Source organism: Balaenoptera acutorostrata, chromosome 16, assembly GCF_949987535.1.
Source record: "Balaenoptera acutorostrata chromosome 16, mBalAcu1.1, whole genome shotgun sequence".
In the NCBI taxonomy this organism is placed as follows: Eukaryota; Metazoa; Chordata; class Mammalia; order Artiodactyla; family Balaenopteridae; genus Balaenoptera; species Balaenoptera acutorostrata.
In genome coordinates, this window is record NC_080079.1 from 19,873,942 (window position 1) to 19,897,198 (window position 23,257).

At 49.4% G+C, this 23,257-nt stretch overlaps 1 protein-coding gene and 1 long non-coding RNA gene across 3 annotated transcripts in view; one reads left to right on the plus strand and one right to left on the minus strand.

Annotated features, from left to right (window-relative positions):
* Positions 1 to 2,532: 2,532 nt before the first annotated feature.
* DUSP5 (dual specificity phosphatase 5) lies at positions 2,533 to 15,690 on the minus strand. The gene is made up of 4 exons (XM_007173342.2): positions 15,175 to 15,690; positions 10,062 to 10,210; positions 6,819 to 7,038; positions 2,533 to 4,035 (listed from the first exon to the last, which is right to left on the minus strand). The coding sequence occupies exons 1-4, from the start codon at positions 15,551 to 15,553 to the stop codon at positions 3,629 to 3,631; spliced, it is 1,155 nt and encodes a 384-aa protein (XP_007173404.2). The 5' UTR covers positions 15,554 to 15,690; the 3' UTR covers positions 2,533 to 3,628.
* A 224-nt stretch (positions 15,691 to 15,914) lies between these two features.
* The window catches only part of LOC130705001 (uncharacterized), a 28,876-nt gene continuing 21,533 nt past the window's right edge, over positions 15,915 to 23,257 (plus strand). For both annotated transcript variants that reach the window (XR_009005581.1, XR_009005582.1), the window contains exons 1-2: positions 15,915 to 16,027; positions 22,676 to 22,817. This is a non-coding gene — a long non-coding RNA (uncharacterized LOC130705001). The remainder of the gene's footprint in view (positions 16,028 to 22,675; positions 22,818 to 23,257) is intronic.

Genomic DNA, 23,257 nt, shown 5'->3' on the forward strand with positions numbered 1-23,257 from the left:
CGTGTGAGGGTTGGGAGCATCTGTGCTGTGGCTTTGAGCAATCTGTCCATCTGGTCCAGGGTTCCCCCCATAGAAAGTCACCAGCAGCAGAATATAGGGTCTCAGTGCCAGAGATTCTAAGACATAGAGCCAGGCCTTAGTCATGGGGTTTGGGTTCTGGACAGGGTTTATTCCAGAAAGAATACAAAACTTGGCAGATTTACTGAGAAGGTGAAGATTTATACAGTCCCATGGATAAATCCTTCAGAGTGAGATGGAGAGTAGCAACACCGAGGATGTACTGGCTTCTCTCTACGTTCATATCACCTCATTCCATAAATGCATTGTGGTATGTTTAATATTTATTACCCAAGTGTTGTTCTTTTTTAAAAGTCACTGTGGAAATGGAAGTAAAGAAAAATAAAGTTGGGAAATTTTAATGGAAACCAGGTAGAGCTGATACCCAAAATATATGCCATAAGGTCCTAGAAAATTGCCAGAGGTAGGCTAAAAATTTGGTTCTGAGCTGTCTCCTTGCCTGAGCAAAGAGGGAAACAGGGGTGGTCACCAACTTTATGGTGTTCAGAAGAGAAACCACCAGCAACTCAGTGAGATGCAGCCTTTCAGGGTATTGAGATCTGGGGTGCTTTTTCCCTGGGTCCTCACACAAAGGAGAACCATGGGTACACAGGGCTCCTGCGAGCACACTGGTGTGAGCTGCTTTTACATTTCCTGCCCCTAGGTCAGGCCTAGCTCAGGAGCTAGGGTAGACCTGAGGAGCTCACCCACAGACTCTGCTGGGGAACAGAATAGAGAATTAACATTTCTATTCTCCCAGACACATCTCTGCCTGAAGCATTGCTGGAGACCAAGGGAGGTGTTCCTTCAAAACCTGGGGATGAAGGAACTGGATAACACCAGCTTTAATTCTCCACCTGGCACTGGAAGCCAATGTAAAGTTGGTCTTGGCAAAAATGGAGGTGTAATTAATGAGAAGACTATTAAGGGAGTGAGAGTTACAGAGCCATCCCCAGCTGTGGGGCTTCACTTGGCTTACCCTCCAGTGACTCACTGGCTTATGAGCAATCCTCATATGCCTGATTTAGAGGACTTACTCACCCTTCAGAGAAAGACTTTAATGCAATAAAGCAAATGTCAGCAAGTGGGATGCGGCTTAGCACATCACCCCAGCCTGCATCCAGCTTCCCCCTCCCTGGCTCTCCCGGCTTGAGGCCCCTCCAGCCACTCAGCACCTGGACAGGCCCACACAAAATAGGACACATTCCAAGGCAGAGCGGAGGCTCAGAGATATGAAACCAGGGAGGGACCTCAGGTAGACCAAGCCCTGAAGTTTGGTCCAGCAAGATTAGAGATTAGCTCTAAAGCACTAGTTAGGGGCAGGGTGAGGGCTAGAACCCAGGATTTCTTCTTCCTATACAGTGCCCTTCACTCCACTTTCTTCCCCTGGAAACCTTGCTTGGATTATGCAGATGAGGGGTGCAGGCTGAAGGAAATGCAGCTTCCCCAGTCTGGGTGACATTCTTATCTGAGGACTCTCCAAGGAACCAGTGGGGAAGGAAAGGTGTGTGGGGAGCAAAGTCTCAAGCAAAGTCTTTGAGGTGAGATGTTTAGAAAGAGCTGGGCTACCCTGGGCTCGGCCGCCATCTTGCTATTTGTTGACATGTGTTTGCTGCGGGGGGTGCTGGAGGCCTCTCTGGACCCCCCCATAATCACGGGGTATGGATTGGAATCCCTGTGTCAGGCACATATGGTATCATTCCCAGCCAATTTCCCGTTCCCCTTGATTAGGAAACAGGCCCCAAGAGTTAGGCTGGAGCAGAGACATAAGCCATGGGAATACGCAAATATTGCCCCTTCCTTCCTCCACCACACAGAGGAAATTACTCAGAAGGCAAGTTGATTCAGCCTTGGATTTAAATCAACTCATTGAGGGATTTACTTAGGAACTCCTGAGGGAATTATCTGGAAGAATTAATTCCAAGGGTAAAAGAGGGAGAACAGGCATTTAAGGTTAACCTTTACCTAGTTCACTTATCTGTCCCTTGGTCATTTTTCCAAACTTTTCTGAGAGTCTGCCACATGCCAGGCACTGGAGGGAGGGGCCTGACCACAAGCTTGCCACTCAGGTTTGCTGGAATCAAGGGTCTTGAGCTCTAAGGGGCTTTTGGGATCATCTAGCTTAGTTCACTCATTTCATGGATGAGGAAGTGGAGGTTCAAGTTGAACTCTGCCCGGGGCTCACAAAGAGCCCAGGGTGGGTGGATGCTCTGACCACCTCTCCATGTGGCCTGAGCCTAAGGAGTTCTCTTGCAAGTGAGCCAAGGGAAGCCTCCCAACTGGAAAGCATTATTCTGTACTGTTATGATCACCAGCTCGCGAGCAGACGTACAGCCTCATGCCTCCACCTGCACACCCACCACCATCACCTTAGCGTTCGTTCGGAAATAAAACCCAGTGAGGCAGGCTGGGCCCCGCTTCAGTGTATCCCTGCCTTACCCCAACTCACCAACATGAAGAAGCATTTTTGTTCTTCTTACTATTTTTATTTTGCACTATAAAAAACAACATCAACAACCAGTAACATACTGCTTTTCTTCACATTCATATGGATTTTAGGAAATTATTGCCTTTTCCCCTGGAGAAATAACCTACAGACAAAAAGGAAGTAGTACCACATTGAGAAATCTGCAAATCCCAGAAGTCAACAGCTTGAAGACAACCCCGAGGGGCAGGGAAGAAAACAAGTGTCACCAGAGACGAGACAAGCACATATAAGGACAGCAAGCTGGGGTGACAACCGTTTCAATGCTACTGACCCAGACAGTAGCACCCAGTGCCACCTTTCCTGGCACCCAGTGCCACCACCTCAAAGGGGTGATTGTTGGTCTGTGGTCTAAATAACTCTTTTCAAATGACGCCAGAGTTGCTTTGAGGAGAGGTGCAACGAGAAAGGTTCAAGTATGAGTAAGAATCATGCCAAAGTCCAAAGTCAGGGAAAAACCCACAGTGAAGAGGAAACCAGAAGTGTTACTGTCTCACTACTTCACCCAAATGATTCCACCTGACCCAAGACAGAGTCTCAAAATCATCTGAGGGTTCAAATCAGCATATACATCATGTCCCTAAAACCCTGTAGGGTTACTTTCCTGACTGGGTGGTGATCAGCTTATGCCCTGAAGCAACAGAGACCGATACGGAAACTGCCAAAGTTAAAAAAATAAGGTGGAAATTGTGCTTCCTTCAAAATGAATTGGCTTCGTTACTGCCTTTTCTCCTGGTCCAGCAACTGCTTTCTCTCACGTTGCTGCAGGTATTTATTGCCTTATGCTTGAAATGAAAAGGCAAACTTTGAGGTGCAAAGACTGGGCAGTCCTGAGGGCAGGGGGTCTGGAAATACAGTAGTCAGCACGCACTGTGCTCTCATAATGGCTTGGCCTTCCTTCAGTCCCAAGAACCTATCCCCGAGGTCAGTCTGAAGTTTGTTTGCAAACCTGGTGACCCTTCACTGTCCCACCAGGACAGAGGGACAGAGTGAGGTCTTCAGTATTGCACAGGTATGAAATGTCCACGAGTTAAAATACAAAATCACAGTTGTTCTTGGAGCTGGGCTGGTTCTCCCACCCTGGTCTTAGCAGGATGTGGCTGTGGCCATGGGGCTCTGGCTGAGCTCTGAGACCTTTGAGTGGGTGGGCAATGGTGCCAGCACCGAGGTAGGGAACGTGCAGTAGGAACCCTGCACTTCAGGGCTCAGTGTCTGCAAATGGGCTATGAACGAAGGGCCGGCTGCCTCCCCTTGGGAGGAGGGAGCCTGGGGGCTAGGCGTGGAAGGCAGGATCTCGGACTCATACTGCAGGAGCTGGCCCATGAAGCTGAAGTTGGGCGAGACCACACTCCTCCTCTGCTTGATGTAATCAAAGGCGTCCTTTAGGTGGAACTGCTTGGTCTTCATGAGGTAAGCCATGCAGATGGTGGGCGAGCGGGAGATCCCAGCCTCACAGTGAACCAGGACCTTGCCTCCCTTTTCCCTGACACAGTCTGGAAGAAAGAAAAGACAGTGGAAATGAGTTGGGATTGGAACTCAAAGGCAACTGGATTTAATTAAAGAATTAAAAAAAAAAGTGACCTAGTTATCAAATCATCATCCCTGCTCAACGTCTGTGGTCCCACACCAAGCTTTTGCCAGTCTTTAACCTCCACTGCTGAGGATAGACTTTGGGGTCCCACCATGATGTCTATCTCTGTGTAGGACCTTCACAATCCTTAGTTCTCCAGGATACTTTCACAGGTTCTGCCACTGGAGGTGCTAGACCTGGAGTAACTCCTTCCTGGGGATGCCATCTTAACTCGGGTTCCACGGATGTGTTTCAAGAAAACTTTGGGAAAATCTTTGAAGCTGCATGCAAATTTTTATTGCACATTCACATTTCCCTGAGAGGGTCCCAGGCTCAAAGACTGACTTGGAGAAGCAATTCCTGTCTCTCGGGGTCTGATTCTAATGGTGATGACCTAGCCCTCATCCTGGTTGAGGCCTTCCAGCCTCTCCGGGATCCCTGTTTGGCTGTACCAGGGCGGGATGCTTGGCTCAGCACCGAGGGTTCCCAACCAACCAAACATACAATAAATAGTGCACAGCCACTAATTATAGCCTTGGCTAAGTAACGCTTACTAGACGGAGGATATAAATGGCTTTGGCAAACTCCATCTTGCACAACAATGGGAGTCACTGCTATAAAGCTACCACCTTCAGTTAGCATTCGTTAGCTCAATATGACAAAAGTGGGGTGCCCTCCTTTTCTGTTCTACTCCTCCCCCCAAAAGAGCTCCAACTGTTAAAAATGAGCAGGGGTAAAAGGTTAAACATATATACACATCAAATAAAAACCACAAAAAAGAGTCTTTCCAATTCCCTCTCTTGCTAGTGAGGAAACAATTACATCACAGGAAGTTAGATGTCCATGGCACTATGTAAGGACACAGTATGCAAAAACATTTAAGATTTTGAAGGGTAAATAAAAAGTCAGCCCCCTTACCCACCTCCCTCCTCAAGTCCAAGAAATTTGCAAGTGCATCTCTAAGATCTGAAAGATCCAGTTTCTGAGGAGTCAGGGAGGAACCTGGAGTTTCCCCAACAGAATGAAAATCCCAAAGGACACCCCAGGGTTCCTCATTAGAAGTGCCCCAATACAGTCTCTGATTCAAAAGAAAAAAAAAAAAGAGTTCCTGTAAATTAGTTCAACAGGGACTCCAAGTTCCTAGGATTATAGGGTCGTGACTCCAACCATCTTTTGCTCCTCCACCAGCAAAAAGCTGGTAGTCTAGCTTTTAATTGGCCCAGAGCCAAATCCCAGAAAGCAAAAGGCCTACAGTGTGTTGCTTCTGGATCCCACTTCACCCCTGGGGGCTTGCCTTCTATGTGGCCCTCGGAAGGGGTCAATGCATGGTTCGGCCTCAGTCCCTCCTTCCTCCAGCAGGGCAAGGAGTCTGGGGAAAAGCATCTCGTGTGCCTTCAGAATACTGTGGGTTTGTGCGCTTGTGTACACAGACACAATGCACACACAGGATGGGGAGGGAGGCTTCTGAGAAGTGATGGGGGCGGGTTTCATGACCTCACTGAGAAGCTATCTAGGTAATTAAATAACAGGCTGACAAGGGCAAGGCATTCCCAGGGACAGAGAGAACAAGTCAAGGGTTTCCCACCCTGAACCCATCATCTTGACCGTCTCTGAGAGACTCCAAAGGAACCATTGCAGCCCAGAGCCTCCGGGAACAGGGAGGCAGCCTCGGCCTCTTGCCTCTGGTGAGTTTCTCAGCAGGCTTCTGTGGAGTAGAGATTGGAGTGTGTGCTGAGTGGAGGGCCCACCACGTGGTAGAAGGGGGGCCTTTAACGGCTCCCTGCACTAAGTAATCATTGCTGCACCCAGCACCGGCCTTTCTCCCTCCAACATCCCTCAGAGCACGAGGCAGGAAGATCACCGCTCAGCTTCAACAGCTACGCATGTTAAAGGGAAAGAAGGACTCTGGAAAGGGAGGCAAGCCCACAAGGATGGGGAGTGGTGGGTGCTTGCAAATCTGAGACATAAAAAAGTCAGTCCAGCCCCCAGGGGAGATGGTTGAGGGAAACAGAGATGTCAAATGAAAGAATAATCCAGCCTGCTCGAGGAGTTGGAATCCCAACGCCCAAAGCCCTTTCTAGGCAGAGGGACCAGAGGTTTCCAGGCCTACAGAGTGGAGTAAATGATAACTGCCTCACGGAACGTACAAAGGATGCAAAAAGATGCCAACTTCTCTGTGCATAAAACACAGAGCTTGAGACGAGCGCTCTCTTTAGTTCAAAATCAGCTGAAAATGCAAAACAATTGCCCCCAAAGCAGTTTGCCAAAAACCACGGGAAGCTGCCGGGGCCCTGGGGGCTCAGTACGTAAGGAGTGCTCTCTCAGTCCTTCTGTTTGCTTTTAAAAATATCCCAACCTACGTAGAAGCACAGTTTGGGTGGTTCTTTCCCTCCCCTGCTTCCCTGGCACGGAGCATCACACACGGATGCACCCTGCTTCCCACCCAGCCAGAAACACTAACAAGAGCGAGAGAGTATTGCCATAAAATTGTAGTAATTCATTTATCTTGCAAATTAAAGCTCCTATTAATAGCAACTCAAATCCTCCCCTCTGTCGTTTTGGTCGGTGCATCCAACCAGCCAAGTTGGCTCTACAACAAGATGCTTTTCTTCTCAGTGAAGGGAACCCCCATCAGTACATCAAAATCCAAGAACACGTTCCCCTCGGGGGCCCCCAAAACAACTGAGGGGGAATGGCTGCACCTACCAATGAAATCTATTGCTTCTTGAAAGTGGGAGCTGATGTTAGCCGCATGGCTGTCTTCCACGGGGATCCATTTGTAGTGTAGGTGGGTCGTGCAGGCCTCAGAGGTCCGTCGTGAGACATTAAGCAGAGCCGTGATGTGCAGGTTGGCGAGGAACTCGCACTTGGATGCATGGTAGGCACTTCCAAGGTAGAGGAACGGAAGGATTTCGACTGGGCCGCCCTGGAAGCAGGGGCAAAGGAGGACAACCAGGAAATGTTGGATTAGCTTGCTCTTTGGGGAGAAGAAACAAAAAACAACCCTGACCTATTTCTTTTCAGGTGGGAGGTTCCCTTTCTGGTTTCCAGGTAGAGAGTTCAGAGTCAGCATAGTTCACCCAAGAGTGTGTGGGTGGAGCCTCCGTCCTGGTAAACTCTCTACCCTACATTACTGCCTTGTGACTCAGTGACAGCAAATCTCACACAGCTAAGATTTTCATTTTCTTATATATATTGAGGTGGTAGGAAATGCAGGCAGCCTTCCTATGCTGACAAGGATGAGAAGAGGGTGGTGTGATGGAAGGCTTGAGAGGCCCGTGTTGTAGTTCTAGCTGCCCTGAGAGTGCCAGGGTGAGCCCTTTAACCTTGGGGGCAGCCTCGGCTTCCTTCTAGATAAAATGGAAAATGGTTCAACAAGGTAAGCCCCCTCCTTTACAATCCTGATGTTGTATATAATGTGTTTCATCAAACCTAGGACACTGTTGATCCTCAAATGCATTTGGAGCTCAGAGGTATTAAAATATGCTTCCCCCCGCCCCCCAAAAAAGTATACTTCTCAGAAGTGAAAATGACCACTATCTATCCAAAATCCTCAGATAATGAAAAGCTGTTAGGCCATGAGCAGGGCCTGATCTCTTTTTTTTTTTTTTTTGGCTGTGCTGCGCTGCGTGGCTTGCAGGCTGCAGGATCTTAGTTCCCCAACCAGGGATCGAACCCGTGCCCCCTGCAATGGAAGCGTGGAGTCTTAACCACTGGACTGCCAGGGAAGTCCCAGGCCTGACCTTCTTCTTGTGGGGCTGAGTTTTGGTGAGAGACGCAGACATCTTCACCCTTTTGGGAGACCACCTATACCTGAGGTTTCTAGTTAAGAAGGATGCCCAAAGAACCAGAGACCATCTACCCTGAGGCAAAGCTAAAAAGAACAGCTAGCTAGTCGGACTCTGGCAGTCTCAGCATTTCCAGGGTGGCAAGAAAAGCCATTGTTCCATACTTGGAACAATGGGAGCCCCTGGAGATTTAGAGGGAAAACACTGAGCTGGGGTGACAGTGGTTGTGTCTTTGCCAGGCTTTCCCATATCATCCATCCGCTTCCTGTGTTTCCATTTCCTGTCCTGGAGTAAGAGTAGAATGGAAACTCTCTGCCAGACCCACAATAGGGAAAGGGGCACGGGATGAGGGCCAGGAGAAGGCAATTCTCAAATTACCCCGCATGGGTGTTTGCTTTTTCTTTCCTGAGAAGTCACGTGTTTAAGGCAAAGGCCAGTTTGGCCACTTGAAAGAAAGTTATAAAGATTTTACAATATAGTAATCAGTATTTTTATTAGCTGGCCCCTGAGCTTAACACTTTATGTGTACCTACATAGATCTCTCCCTCTTTTTAGGGCCTGGAAAATGCTGACACACAAGGCCTGGGATCCTACTCAATTTCTCCTGGAGCTTAGCCCAACACCCCTGAAACCATGTTTCTTTCCTTTTTTGAATCTTCTTTTTAGACTCAAGAAAAAGAAACCAAAGGCCTTCAGAAACCCCAAAGGTTCACACGACCTCACCCGGCTTCTCTCAAGGCAGAAGCGCTACTAAGAGTAGCACTAGGGGGTTCCCCAGATGAACCGTGGAAACACACCAGGGCCTCCCTGGTCCTTGCTTGGCCAAAGGTCTGCTGTGCTCTCACAACATCCTGCAAAGTCTCGTTTCTCTTTCACTTTCTGAGAAAGGAGGGGGAAAACACCACCCAAACAAACAAATAAAAATAGAAGTCCAGCTAAGCCGGATGCCCATGGCTTGAAAGCCCAGGGTTCATCATACACTGTAATTTTAATAAAAGAAAACAAACAAAATAATAACCCTGGCACCTCGCCAAGCTAATAGGTTTCCATTCAAGGAAGAGCCACCTGGCTGTATTTGGAAGTTTATCCCCAGGGGCAGAGCTCTGCTCTTGGCAGGCAGCTGGCATCTTAGGCAGTATCTAGAAATCTTCCTTCATATGATTTGGGTATGTTCTTATTTTGTGCAAAGAACCTGAAAAGCTCCTCCTACCAAGTCAGATGCCTAGACTGGCCCTCTTCCAAAAGAAGGCATGTGGAAAACAGAACAGGGTCCTGAAAAGAACCAGAACAAGGAGTTAAGAGAAGGGAGTTCTGGGCCTAGTGCGGCCATGAACCCAGCTGCAGGATTCTTGGCAAAATCAATCATCCCACCAGCTGTGACAGTTTTTCCCTCTGTAAAATGGGAAGGTAGGTTTTGATCTCTGTTTTCTGCAGATTTGGGTCCTTGCCTGCTTTTTCCACATCCTCCTGCATTGTATAGGTAACCCCTGCCTGAGCCGTCCACTTTTTCTTCTTTTAATGAGTTGCCAGAAAGTACAGTTCTTTGAAGGGAAAAACCCCACATGTTTGTAGATACATGAAATCCTCTAGTGTGTCTTGATCTCTGGTTTCAGAATTTATGGAATTGTAAGCATCAGAAACCCCTAGGGGAGGCTGCTTAGCCATCCAAATAGTAATTTCTCTACAACCCTTCCCCAATCTTCCTCCTTCAGTTAAAAATACCAAGACACACCTTTACAGGTACTGGGTTGGTTTGCAGAAACTGCAGAGCATGAACAGTTACGAAGAAGATCAACACAGGAAGCCTGAAAGTCAGCTCTGAAACGTCTTCAGGGAAACCTAAATCGATATTTCAAAGCTTCTCTGCACCTCCCAGGCCAGCTAATAATAATGTATCTTTCGCTTCCACTTTTTGCCAGAAGCCACCAAGCATCCTGAAGCGCATTTGCTCTTGTCAGCTTATTTGCTGGAAGGAAGCTCATTTACTCTTAGATGGAAACTCAAGTTGGCAAGCAACAGAGGCTCTCTAAAGCTAGAGGCCTCTGCCAACTCCCTGATGCGCAAACGAACCAACCAAGGTTGCTGAGCAGGGAGTGGAAGAGCCAGGGTGCTGTGCAAGGAACAGAGCTAGGAGCCGGGATGGTACTTCCACACAGTGTACCTGGTCGTAAGCCGGCCTGTAGCTGATGTTGAGCACTGATTTCCCACACTGACTGATGAGGGCTGTCTCGGTTTCAGCCTTCTCTGGTGAAATGGGTTTTACGTCCACGCAACACTCAGGATATTCCGAGTGGAAAGTCTCATATCCCCCTAAAAGACAAAAAAAAAAAGCAAGAAAGATATAAGCATCGATTTTTCTCAGGCTGTCAGAAAATGCCCAGAATTGATCAATACCCTCAGTGTGGAATAGTAAAAAAATATTCAGCTACCATACATTTTGGTCATATTAAAAAATTGAGCCAAAACAAGTAATAGTTTTAGAATAGAAACGGGCTCCACAGACACACACACACTCTCTCTCTCTCCTAAAAAGCTATAGTTCAGAGAGGCAATGATTAACTTTCTATGCCTATCAGAAGAAGCTTAAACTGTGAAAGGAAAAATATCTGACATCTGGCAAATATTAACCAAATCCCTCCAGAAAACAAAAGCTATTTTCTCTCATTTATCTAAAATGCAGGTGTGATTATGCAGAATTTCATTAATTTGTGAACGAGACTCCTAAACTGGTCTGTTTCATCCCTAGTCCCTTAGCTCTAAACTGGATTATAGATGAAACCTCCTCTATTCATAAGGGAATGGGGGCTAACACGAGGTTTAAACTCAGGGCAATAAAACAGCCCTGCCCTTTCTCTTTGCCAAGGTGCTAAGAACACTGCTGACAATCCTCTCCACAGGTCCAATGTAATCAATCTAGTTAATTACCTTCCAAACCAGAGCAATGAGGCCTTCTGAACTTAATTCTTACCCCTTTAAGTAAAAACTCTTTCTTTCTCCTTGATGACCACCTACTTTCCCTTTATCTCCTTATTACCCTCCCCTCCTGAACTTTCTCCCCAGCTACACACACACACACACACCCTCATACCTGGCAGGTATGATTCTATAAAAATCCTAACTATATTTAAACTTCTCCAAATGGATCAGATCACTTAAGGTAAAAACTACTCTCTGACCAAGTCATAGAAACTTGAGCAGGTAAGTTCTCAGGCCCATACATGAGGTAGGGAAGAACCAAATGAAGCACTGGCCTGGAAGCCTCAGAATGCCAAATGCTGCTGGGTGCACAGGCCAGACTTGTGTGGGGAAACACTTTGCTTCCAATCCAAAGGGACCTAAAGACACTTCCAAGAGCCTCCAGAAAACCTGCTTCTTTTTCTGGCCCAGAGAATTCACTTGGGGTCAAATCATCAATTTTTTTTTTTTGGCCATGCTGCGCAGCTTGTGAGATCCTAGTTCCCAGCTTATGGGATCTTAGTTCCCTGACCAGGGATTGAACCTGGGCCCTGGCAGTGAAAGTGCTGAGTCCTAACCACTGGACCGCCAGGGAATTCCCTAAATCATCAATTAAATAAGCATTCTGAGACCATGTATTTTTCCAAAAAGGCCCCCTTTTTTTCTTCTGTCTTTTGGTGTTGTAATAGCCCCACAGTGGAGGACATGGTGGCTTTTTAAACCCCTGCAGTAGGCAAATGGTTAATGGATTACACGACAGTCTCCAGCTCTCTCCCAGAAGCTGCAGCCAATTCCTAGAATGAGTCATCTAGCCATTACTGCTTCCTCTCAGCTTGCTGGAACTGCCCCCAACCCCATTTAGCACACCCAAATCTCCCCTGTGGTCACTTCAACAAATAGCCAATTGGGCCTCCCCAAATGAGCTTCTGGACCTCCACAATGACCACGTTCCCAGTCATGATGACAGGCCATGCCTGAGGGAGGCGGAGGGGGAAAGTTTGAAGGTGTCTGTGGCTTAGTTTCCCCTCCCTCCCCACCATTGCCCCCACCCCTTCCCTCCCAGAAGGCAGAAAGAAACCACACTTACACTGACCCTCAGCTTCCTCCGAAGAGGTGTCCCTAGTTAGCAAATCACTTCCTGTGCCTGGGCCTCAACATTTTGGGTCCCAGGAGACAAACTGAGTGATAGGGGATGGGAATCTGAAGTAAGAGCTGCCCAGGCCCTCTCAAACTTCAGAATGAAGCTTGGGAAAGAGAAGCCTTCAGGCCACCCCATCTCTTGGCTTTAAATAGAGCACTTAACAGTTGGCTGTTGGGCTTCCCTGGTGGCACAGCGGTTAAGAATCCTCCTGCCAATGCAGGGCACACGGGTTCGAGCCCTGGTCTGGGAAGATCCCACATGCCCTGGAGAAACTAAGCCCGTGCGCCACAACTACTGAGCCTGTGCTCTAGAGTCATCGCGCCACAACTACTGAAGCCCACGCGCCTAGAGCCCGTGCTCTGCAACAAGAGAAGCCACCACAATGAGAAGCCCGTGCACTGCAACGAAGAGTAGCCCTCGCTCGCCGCAAGTAGAAAGCCCGCGGGCAGCCATGAAGACCCAACACAGCCAAAAATAAAATAAATTAAAATAATAATAATAATAAAAAGAGTTGGCTGTTACGAGGACAGACAGGAGGTGCGGGTGTGGGCTGGGTCCTGCCTGCCTGTTGACAAAATAAGGCAGGCAGACAAAGAGTCTCAGTGTAGTTGAGGGACAGATAAACGGGGTCCTGCCTCTTCCAGCTGGGGTCAGGAGTCCTATAGATTAGATGGTCTGTCTTTCACCCACTCCCATCAGAGGCGTGGAGAGACAGAACATTCCTCTCTGGTGCCTCACTTGAGCTGCAAGAGCCGTGGCAATTCTTTTGGCAGCTTCAATCCTCTTCAGAGTGATTCTGTTTTTGAAAACCACCGCATTACCAAGGGAGCTGAGCAGAGAAAGCACCCAGACACTATATATAAATACGCACTGACAATGCTGTTCGGTCATCTCATTGTAGTGGGTTTTTTTGGGAGGGGTGGGCATTGAGGGAAGTGTAAAAGGCATTGCAGGACTTCCCTGGCGGTCCTGTGGTTAAGACTCCGTGCTTCCAATGCAGGGGGCTTGGGTTAGATCCCTGGTTGGGGAACTTAGATTCCACATGCTGCGTGGCCAAAAACAAAAAAGGTTTGCCCCACGATCTGAGATGCCACTAGATTAAAAACCTGAACTCTTATCTGGACGTGAGTTAGGTAAAGAAATAATTTTCTTTGGCAACAACTTAGTACTGTTATAAGGGTAAGTATTAAGCAATTTCTACTGAAATTTAAAACGGACATAACTTTTGACCTGGCAATTCTCATAATTTTACTGAAAGATAGTGCACATGCAAAAGCATTTGGACAAAGTTATACTCTCCCACACTGCTTCAAATACTAAGGCTGGAAGCAACCTACTTACTGGCTATCACCAGGGGATGGGTTTAAAAAGTGAATAGGACATGTATGCTCTGATATGGACAAATCTCTCAAGATCTAGTTAGATGAAAGAAGCAGGAACAGGAAATATACAAAATCATTCTATTTTTACTCATGGAAAATTAATTTATCTAAAGATGAACAAGAAATAGTTGACTGTTGTCTCTAGGGAGTAGAACTGGGTTCTAGGGCGTGCAGAAGATCCACTTTTCATTGTACAGCCTTTGTGCTGTATGTTACTTACATTAAAAAAAATTTTTTTAAACTAATTTTCCTGAGATGTGAGTCTACAGAGCTGCCTACTTCCTGTGACAATAACTTCCAAACTGCTAGCATGGCCCCCTGGAGAGGGGTGGGGAGCACAGACAGGACCCGGAAAGGTTCCCTGGAATGTATCTTTCATGCTACTGGAGAGGCAGAAACTTTTTCTGTACTCACTGCTAAGAAGAGGAGACAAAAAGCATATCAAAAAGAAATCAGGGACTGTGTGTGAAACCTCTGCAGAGCTTGGAGGGCACTCTCCATCTCCTGGGGGCTGAGGCTGGGTAAAAGAGGAAGATCATCATCTTCTGCCTCTGTTGTTTCCCTAACAGGAATCAACAGGGGACAGTCTGCAAGAGGTGCTAATAGAGGTGGGAGCTGCCCGTGTGCCTCTGGAATCTCCTGGCCTGGAATGTGTAAAACTCCACAAGTTGCACGGTTTTAAAACAGCGCTCTCACTCTCTCAGCTCACTGCACCTGAGCTCTGAATCACATCAGTGTTACACCTCAAGGTGTCCCCGTCAGAGTCGGCCCGCGCAGCCTAGGCTGAGTCCTCACATCTGCCCTACAGGCTACACCTTCCATACATCTGAGGTTACAAAGGACTCAAATACAAGGTGGCAGCAGTCATAGGAAGTGACCCAGAAATCCATACTCTGGAGTCTGAGAGTAAATCACCCACCCACCACCAACGTCATCTCCCCCAGCAGGTGGAATGGGCAGACTGGTGAAGCAGCTTCTGGAGATCTCAAACCAAATGTGACGCAATCCCCTTCACAACCACCCTGTGGCACCTCTCATGTGTCCCGGCTCGCTGGCCAGCCTGCCTCCCACCCCTGGCAGACAACATTAGGCCCGCCGGGTTTGGCCCAAGACCAGTACAGGAGATGATCCCGGGGTGGGGGAGAGGAGGTGAAAAGGGTGTCAGCTCCAAACGGAGCTAGAGAAAGGTCTGGGAGGGGAGAAGGGGAAGCCAAGGAACAATAAAAAGCAATAAAATGAAATGGAAAGGAAGGGGAGGGGAGGAGAGGGATTTGCCAGGGTCAAAAAGGCAAGAGGGTCGAAGAAGACACAGCCTAACATACGTTAATCGTGCAGAAGGGAGGAAAGGGGACACCGCGGCGCCACGCTTCGGGGGTGAGGGTGTTGCGACCTGCTGATCCCTCCAGATCTGTCCATCAGGACGGCTCCAGAGCGCAGGCCCCAGCGAGAGCGGTGAAGCCGGCGCCAGGAAAGCCGGCCCGCGCCCAGCACTAGCCGACCGACCCCCAACTGAGAAGCAGCGCCCCCGGCTGCGTAAGCAACCCCACCCCACCTACCGGGGCCGAAAGGCCGATCGTCAAGCGCTTTCGAGGAACGCGAGTGGGGAAGCCGTGAGCGCTGACACTGGCAGTGCCCTCCCTAGCGCACGTCGAGCCCCAAGGTGCAGACTCCCGCCAGCGGAGAACTGCTCGGGTTCTAGCGTCGAGGAAAGCGCCCGGCGCCAGCAGGGGACCCCAGAGCCCGGGGCCGTCCCGGCGCGGACGGTAACAGGGGACCGGCGTCCCCGACGCGCTCACCTTTGAGGAAGTAGACCCGCGGGCCGGCGGGCAGGCAGGCGAGCAGCGAGATGAGCACGACGCGCGCGGAGCTCTCCTCGCGCAGTTTCTGCCAGTGGCGGCTGCCCTGGTCCAGCACGACTACCGCCGCCACGCCGCCGCCGCCCTCCTGCAGCAGCCGCGCGCGCGCCGCCTCGTCCGGCAGCACGTAGCGCGCCGACACCGCGCCTCCGCGGGCCCGCCGCAACACCACCGAGTTGAGGTTGACGTTGAGCGAGCCGCGCACGCTCGAAGAGGCGAAGGCCAGGTAGGGCCGGCAGTCGAGCACCACACAGCGCGCCGCAGCCTCTTTGCGGAGCATCTTGCGCAGCTGGCGCCCGTCGAGCGACGTGACCTTCATGCCGCCGCCGCCCAGCGGCCCCGCGCCGTGCGCCCCGCAGGTGCCCACAGCCAGGGTGCCCGCCGGCGAGGCCCGGGAGGGCGACCCGCGGGGCTGCGGCCGGCCGACCGAGCCTGGCGCCTGAGCGACCACTCAACTCTTCTTTCCCGCCCTGCACGCTCGGCAGCCGGCCCGGCCACTCGCCGCCCCAGAAGCCGGGGATTCCGCCGGCAGCTCAGCGTTTTATGTGAATGGGTGTACAGCCTGTGACGTGGCTGCCCATATAAGGCCGAATAAGGGTATTTCCCCGCCCCTTCGGGCTGTGGCCACGCCCCCGGGGAGCCGGACGCGCTGGGCGGGCGCCGAGCGTTAGTCAGCCTGAGAAAGAGGAAGTGGAAAGCAGCTCGCTGTGCTCTCTGCGGCGCTGCGCGGAGACAGTCACTCGCGCATCACCGGGGACTGCCGGTGGGGTGTCAGGAACGCCATGAGGCCGAGGTGACCCACGCTGTGCGGGAAGAGGAGGAAGCGGGGGAGGCTGAGCTGGCGTCGCGCCATGGGTTTAGAGTTTCATAGACGTAGGTTCCGAATCCGCTGGGGGCCAGGCCAGGCACCGCGGTAGGCAGAGCTAGGGGCGCCCTCGGCCGGTGCCCCCAGATGGATCTGACGTAGATTTCGATCCTTACCCGTCTTTACGCGGGAAATGAGATGATAGCTGGAATTTGCTTCGAAGGCTGGGTTATCGACTCAAGATTGGGCTTGTGTTGGTAATGGTTGAAGTTTGGTGATGGGTACCTGGGGGTTCATTATCCTGTTTTCTCTACTTTTCTTTATATTTTGAAATTTTCCATAATAAAAGTACCTCAAAGTAAAAGTGGAGAGAGAAGAGCCAGCAACTAATTTCCCCAAATGGATTCTGCCCTCAAAGGATTGATGGTCCTTTTCTTTGTCACACTCCCAGTAAAAATTAGAATTGTTTTTTGAGGAACCGTTTTCCTGGCCCCAGAAAAATCTGTCCTGAAATCAGCTGTAGCATCAACATGCACCGTTGATGGAGTTCAGCCCAGCCAACTGTCCAGGTGGCTTCTGGATTTGGGGGATTATCTGTGGCTCAAGTATAATCCCAGGCTGTCTGCCCCCATCAGTCCCCAGCACCTTCAGGCTTCCCATCCCCTATCTTGGGGAACTGGACACGATTCACCCATTCAGCAAGTATTTACTGAGGGTCAGCTTTGTGCCCTGGTAGCTGCAGGGACATGCTCGAGGGAAGCATGCTTCTGCCCCCAAACTCAGGACTAACCATTTTATTGTGAGCCTGAGGAGGGAGGGGACTGCCTGATGGAAAACAGCCTGCCTCCACTAGGGAGGGGCTTGTTTACTACCGACAGAGGGGAGTATGGTTTTTAGAAGGAAGCAGAAATCCAATTCTGAAATCAAATGCAGTCAAACCAGACAACAGCTAGCTGGCCATTGCCTCTGGGTGTCAGAGGCCTTCAGTCAGAGGCGCTGTCCTCACCCTGCCAGTGGAATCCCAACGAAGATGTGATGCCGGGGGGTTTTCTTTCTCTTTGGGATTCTCCGTGCCAGCCTTCCCTGCAATCTGCTCCTCCTCTAGTGTCACCGGAACCACCCAGCCCCAGACATTTCAACCTACAACCACACATGTACGGAACACCCACATGGCCAGGCTCTGTATGGTTGCTGGACCCCAAAGTGAGCAGGACTCACTCTGCTCCAGCTGCCCCCAGCTCGGAGAGGAGGCTTGGTCCAGCCCACAGACCTCTTTTTTTTTTTTTTTAATTAATTAATTTATTTGCTGCACCGCGGCGTGTGGGATCTTAGTTCCCCGACCAGGGAACCAGGGATCGAACCCCTGCAGTGGAAGCGTGGAGTCTTAACCACTTGACCACCAGGGAAGTCGCCACAGGCCTAAGGTCCTGTAGTCAGTGCGGAAGAGCATCCACGGTGTGCGAGGTGGGGTAGGGATGTGGCCCTGGAGAAGGCCACCCAGAGCAGAGGAGAGCTGAGGTGAGCGTAACGAGAGTGAATCAAGGTGAGCCAGGCCATGGAGTGGGAGAGTGGAGGACATTCCAGGCAGACAAAACTGCTTGCGGTAAAGGGAAAAAAACCAAGAACCCAGCAAGGTATGTGCTGGAGGTACGTGGGAGACTAAGGCATTTCTGGCATTTATTAGAAAATTAAGCAGGCTCAGGTGACAGAGGGACTTGTGTGCCATTTAAGGCATTTGGACCTTATTGTTTGGCTGGAGCAGCCCCAGATGAGGGTGTTACTCAGTGACTTGGTCAGGTGAGCATTTGGGGACCTCACTGAGGTGGCACTGTGCAGGATGGATGTTTTATTTGCAAGTGGGGGTGGGGTCCAGACCGGCGTCAGGGAGACAGATAGGCAGCTTTTGTGGGTAATCCAGGCCTGAGCTGATAAGGGCCTGCCGGAACTTGGCAGTGATAGCAGCAATTGAAGAGGCCACACAGATGGGAGAGACATTTAGGAAGTAAATTGCCGGAAGGGATGGGATGGCGGAGAGAGGAGTAGAGGGTGACTGAGTAAATGGTGACACCTTTAGATAGGGACCCTACAGGAACAGGTCTGAGTGTGTAGCAGGAGGAGGCGGGGGTGAAGTTTAGACTTATTAATAAGTAGGAGTTGATCCTGGGCCACCCAAGGGGGTAGTGGAAAGGTGGCCTGGCAAACAGTGCAGGAAAGTCATCCATCAGTGGATTGCTCTGGCACTTCCCACCCCAACAGATTACCAAGTCCCTGGCTTCCAAAGACTCTGCCTTCCAGATCTCTTTCCTAACCTGCCCTTTCTAGTCCCATGGCCAGGGCCAGCTTCCTGGGTGTGTGACCTGTGTAGCTGCACAAGGCCATCCTTAGAAGGGCATGATGCTTGGTTTGATGCTCTGCTGTCACTCTCTTGAAATTCTTGATAATTTTTGGACAAGGGACCCTGAATTTTCCTGTTGCACTGGGCCCCGCAAATTATGTAGCTGTTGCTAGCCATAGCTGTAGTTAAAGGGCCCCATTATCCCCTGCACTGGGCCCTACAGTAGCATCCTGCCTCCCAATCGCCAAGCCCTCTCCTTTCTCTCTTGTCTTCTGCAATGTGATCTTTTTAAGCTTAGATCAGAGCACAGAGCCCACCTGCTCCGCTCAAAAACCCTCAGTGACACCTACGCACTGTCTGATAAAATCCAAATTCATGAGTGGAACATCAAGGTCCTTGTTCTAGCCAATTGGCCGTAACCCACCTCCAGCCTCATTTGTCTCCTTCCTTCCCCCTTCCCCCTTCCCCCAGCCCCAGGCTCCAGTCACACAAAACTGCCTATTTCCTAAACTTGCCCAGTATTTTGCTGCCTCCACACTTTTCTACAGGACTTGAGCGCCTCCCCCATTCCTTTGTTAGGAATCCTTCCCTGCCTTCACACACCAGCTCCAGAGCTACCGTTGCACCTCCAAGAAGCCCCCCCTTAATCCCCCAGCCTGTTAATCAGTTGCCCTCCTGGGTGTTCTCACATTGTGCAGTTTCCCCCTCCCCCAACAGAGTGTTATCTGTCCTGCCATTAGTTTGAAGGCTCCCAGGCCATACTCCGGACTTATCCCACCATCTGTGACCCAGTCATAACACCCAGCACATGGTAGGAGCTCAGGCAATGTTGGTGGAATGGAATCCAGTGCTTGCTGAGGCTTGAAAGCAGCAGGCTTTTTAGGAGGCACCCAGGGGAAAAGTTGGCCACAGCATAAATCAGGGCCTTAGACCCTGGGTCAGGAGGCAGGATAGGAAGCTGTGGACGCACAGGCCCTAGGATCAGGAGCTGGAATTCATAGTCCACAGGCCTAGGAGGAGGAGGAGTGTGTCTGAGATGGAACTGTTTAAATAATCACGCCTTTCTCCACCCCCCACCCCCTGCCCACTGCTTTGGAATGGGAGTGAGGGGGGTTCAGGGAAGAAAGCAGAATTTAAATTAACATGAGCATATGAGGCAAGGCCTTGTTCTATTTGTCATTCGCTCTCCCCTGCCAGTTCTACTCAGAGTCGGGCAAGAAGATTTTTATGTTTCTTGACCCTCCTTGACCGGTCATCCTGATCCTCAGGTCCCGGTTCATCATTGCGATCTGGTGCTCTTACCCTTTGAAGGGTCATAGTGCCCCTTCTTAAAAAGTGTGGGCCCGTTCCTTGGAAAAGTGCACACACAGCTTTCAGCTTCCAATGTCAGGGAGTTTCATGGACCTGGGAACTCCTATGATCGTCCCTGCTTCCTTCATCTGCCCATAATGTGGGGCCAGGTGGCCTGTGGGGATGGATCAGAGGGTGCCCCAGAATGCCAGGGCAGGGGCCCAGAGCCACCTCGAAGCCAAGCCAAGGGTCCTCTAGCAGCTCCAGCCCTCAGACGGGTGCATCTTGCCAGCTCTCTTCATTTGCTTGTCTCTCGTTATGAAAGTAGCACGCATGCTCGTTGTTGAAAATGTGGAAAAAGCAGAGATGTAAAAATGATGGGGGTTTTTTTAAGAGCACTACTTTCTTTGGTGTTAACATCCCCAATCAAGACTGCTGTTGGGTCTGGACCCAAGACTTGCTTCCCACCATCTTGGTCAAAGGAAAGAGCCCTGAACTAGGAGTCAAAGACCTGGATTCCTGTCCAGCCTCTGCTATGACCGGCTTCTGTTGTCTCCCTAATATTTGTAGAATGCTTTTTGTGTGTGTAGGTGTTTTTCTCCTCATGACCCTCCCATCTCCCTTGCCCCCAGGATCTTAGAGTGGAGTGAATACAATGTTCACTCAAGGGTACAGGCAGCACTTGCTGTGTGACTGTTGAGAATCACTCACCCTTTTGTTTTCCTGTCATGGTTTCCTCTTCTATAAAATAGGGACATTAGCGCCTATCTGCTAATGGTGAGTGACAACGACATAATAAACATAAAGCTATAGCCTGACTCAAGCATAAGGTATTTGTGTGGTTGTTGCTGCTATTAATAGTATCCATCAGCAAAGGATTTACTCATTTACTCAGTCAAATCCTGATGCACTGGTACATTCAGTTTCCTCTTCTGTAAAATGGGAGTGAAAACAGGACTTAGCTCATAGGTTACTATCAGGATTCAGTGGGTTAATCCACGAAAGGTACTTAGAACAGTGCCTGGTGCATATTAAGAACTCAATAAACGTTAACTAGTTGAACAGACTGTAGTATTTTTTCCAGCCAAGAAAAGACTTTTCTAATGGCACAGGAAAAAAAGATGGGGGTAGGCATGACAGGGAAGAAGGAGTTACTTGCTGTCTAATTCAGCTGTCAGTGAAAGAAAGAATTACTAGAAGCCTGTGAACTTGTTCTGAAGGCTTACTGAGTACAAAAGGATATTTAAAGAGTAAAAATCCCCAGACCCACTTACAGTAAACTAGGAAGGACAAGAAGCCATTCACACAATAATAAGTGCTAAGTTAGGTGGTTTTGATGTTGAGACCTGAAGAAACTTTACAGAAGACAGATCAATAAAGCCTGGAGCATTAGAGCAGGCGAGTCTGGGAGAGGGGTTTAGCTTTGATAAATAACCCCTCCAATTGTAAGAGCAAGGACTTTGGAGTGTGACGTTTAAGTCCCTGGTTTGCCGCTTACTGATTGTGTGACCTTGGACAAGTTACTTCACCTCTCGAAGCCACAGTTGTCTCATCTGAAAAAAAAAACGGGGCAGGGGCGGGGAGAGATAATAATAGTACCTACCTCATAGGGCTGATGAGAAGATTAAATGAAGTACCTACAAAAAGACCTTCTCTGCCTGCCTGGAGCATGGTGAGGGCTCCGTGTGAGCCAGTATTTTTCTTTATGAAAAGTCACAGGCAGCACGGAAGCACAGAATCTTGGCAGTAAGGAATTGTAATTCTATTTTGAAATTTTCCAGGGAGGGAGCTTACTGCCTCATGAGGCATTTTTGAATGAGGCCAAAAAAGGAAACAAGCATATCCTGGGATTTTTATGAGATGCCAGGTATGTCCTGAGCCCTTCACTTAATCCTCACAACCTCCCTATGATGTAAGCACTATTCCCCCCATTTTACAGTTGACCAAGGACAAAGAGCTGAAGCTGGCTTCCCTGTATTTTCCACTCTTTGCTTCCAGGTCTGGTGAAATACTGTCTAAACCTAGACCCTCTTTGAAATATTTGAAGATGGTCATCTTGTCCCTTTCCCACCTTATCTTTTCTAAGACAACAGTCCTTGTTCCTTACCATAACTGTTTTCTGAATTCCTAGAAGATTTTTGTTTATTTGCCAGAACTCTTTACTTGTGATCCCTGAATGAAACGGAGGTGCAGCAGAGAATGTCCATTTACTCAAAGTTCAAAGGTCTGACCAAAAAAGAGTGGCTGTTAAGGGCCCTGGACATGGTTAGAGAAAGGAAGAGATGGAAGAGAGCAAACACTTGAAAGCAAAGATGCAGTTCTTCCCCTCCACTGGGGAGCCACAGACTATTTCTGAAGGATGGGAGGGGGATTTTTTACCCCCACTCCTAGCCTACCCCCTGCAGCATTTCAAGTCTGGCCTGGATGGGCATGGGGCATCCTTGAAAGCTACAGGAAGTGGGCTGGGTGTGGGAGGATGTTAGAAGGAGCAAGTTTGTGGTCCCTCCAGCTTCACCATAGAGATTCTGGCTAGAAAGATAAATGGCTAGTAAAACTTGGTCTTTTTTTTTAAATGGGGAGTGTGTGCCCTTAAGTGAGCATCGTATTTGCTCCATACTAAGACTCTGGGGGCAATGAGGATGGGAAGGCCATGGGGAGATTTTTTTATGTGAAAAATCTACAGCCTCTGAGTAGAGATCTCTCTGGCTGCTGGTTTTCTCTCCCCCTCCCCCCCCCCCCCCACTGTGTGGTACCTGGAGCTGTTTCCCACACTCCAGTCTTTTACCACCTTCATGGACTTTGCAATATCTGAGTACCACCTCCTCTATCATTCCTGAAATTGATTTTTCAGAGACTCATTAAACAAACAAACAAACAAACAAAAATCCAACCCATATTTTGTCTTAAACAGTAGTCTCTGAGGTTTAATAATCTAATTGTGTTTTTTTGTAGTAGAAATTAAAATATATGACAATTCGAATAGGAGACTTTCGTCTGTATTCCACCTACAGTCACTTCTCCTGCCACTGGGATACCACTCTGTGCTTGGAGAAACAGTGATTGGGTTCCGGAGTAAAGGAGACAAGCGTCGGGCCCCGACTCTGGAAGTGGCCAGCAATGCAGTCTTGTACAAATGGCTTAGACTCTTCCAAGGTACAGTTTCTTCTTAGTAAAGTTGGGATAATTAACAAGTTATAAAGTAAAAACAAAATAATATACTTGAAAGTACCTTGTGAAATGCTTGGGATATTCCTTTTATCAGTAACTTCCTTGCTCCTGGGGCAGGTGGGGTCTGGAATCCTACCTCCTCTGGCCTAGAACTAGTGGGAAAACATTCCTAAACCTCAAGACTTCAGAGCCAGGGCACTGCCCATGGTTCCGCCAGCCAGGGCTCCGCCCCTGACCTGCTGTGGGACATTGTGGGAGTCACTCCCCTGCTCCATGCTTCATTTCCTGTCTTTAAAGTGCGATGAGTTTTGGCGGTGCTTCTCAAACTTGATTGTCCCTAAGATCACCTGGAAGCCTGCTGAAATGCAAATTCTCCTCCTGGGGCTGGAGAGTCTGCATTTCCAACCAACTTCCAGGTGATACTG

Bases quoted from the DNA above. Each gene is read 5' to 3' on its own strand.
- DUSP5 (XM_007173342.2), bottom strand. From the start codon at position 15,553: ATGAAGGTCACGTCGCTCGACGGGCGCCAGCTGCGCAAGATGCTCCGC. The intron at 7,039-10,061 runs GTACACTGTGTG...CCCTGCTTCCAG, and splicing joins ACAGGCCGGCTTACGACCAG to GGCGGCCCAGTCGAAATCCT. The intron at 4,036-6,818 runs GTAGGTGCAGCC...TCTTTCTTCCAG, and splicing joins AGAAGCAATAGATTTCATTG to ACTGTGTCAGGGAAAAGGGA.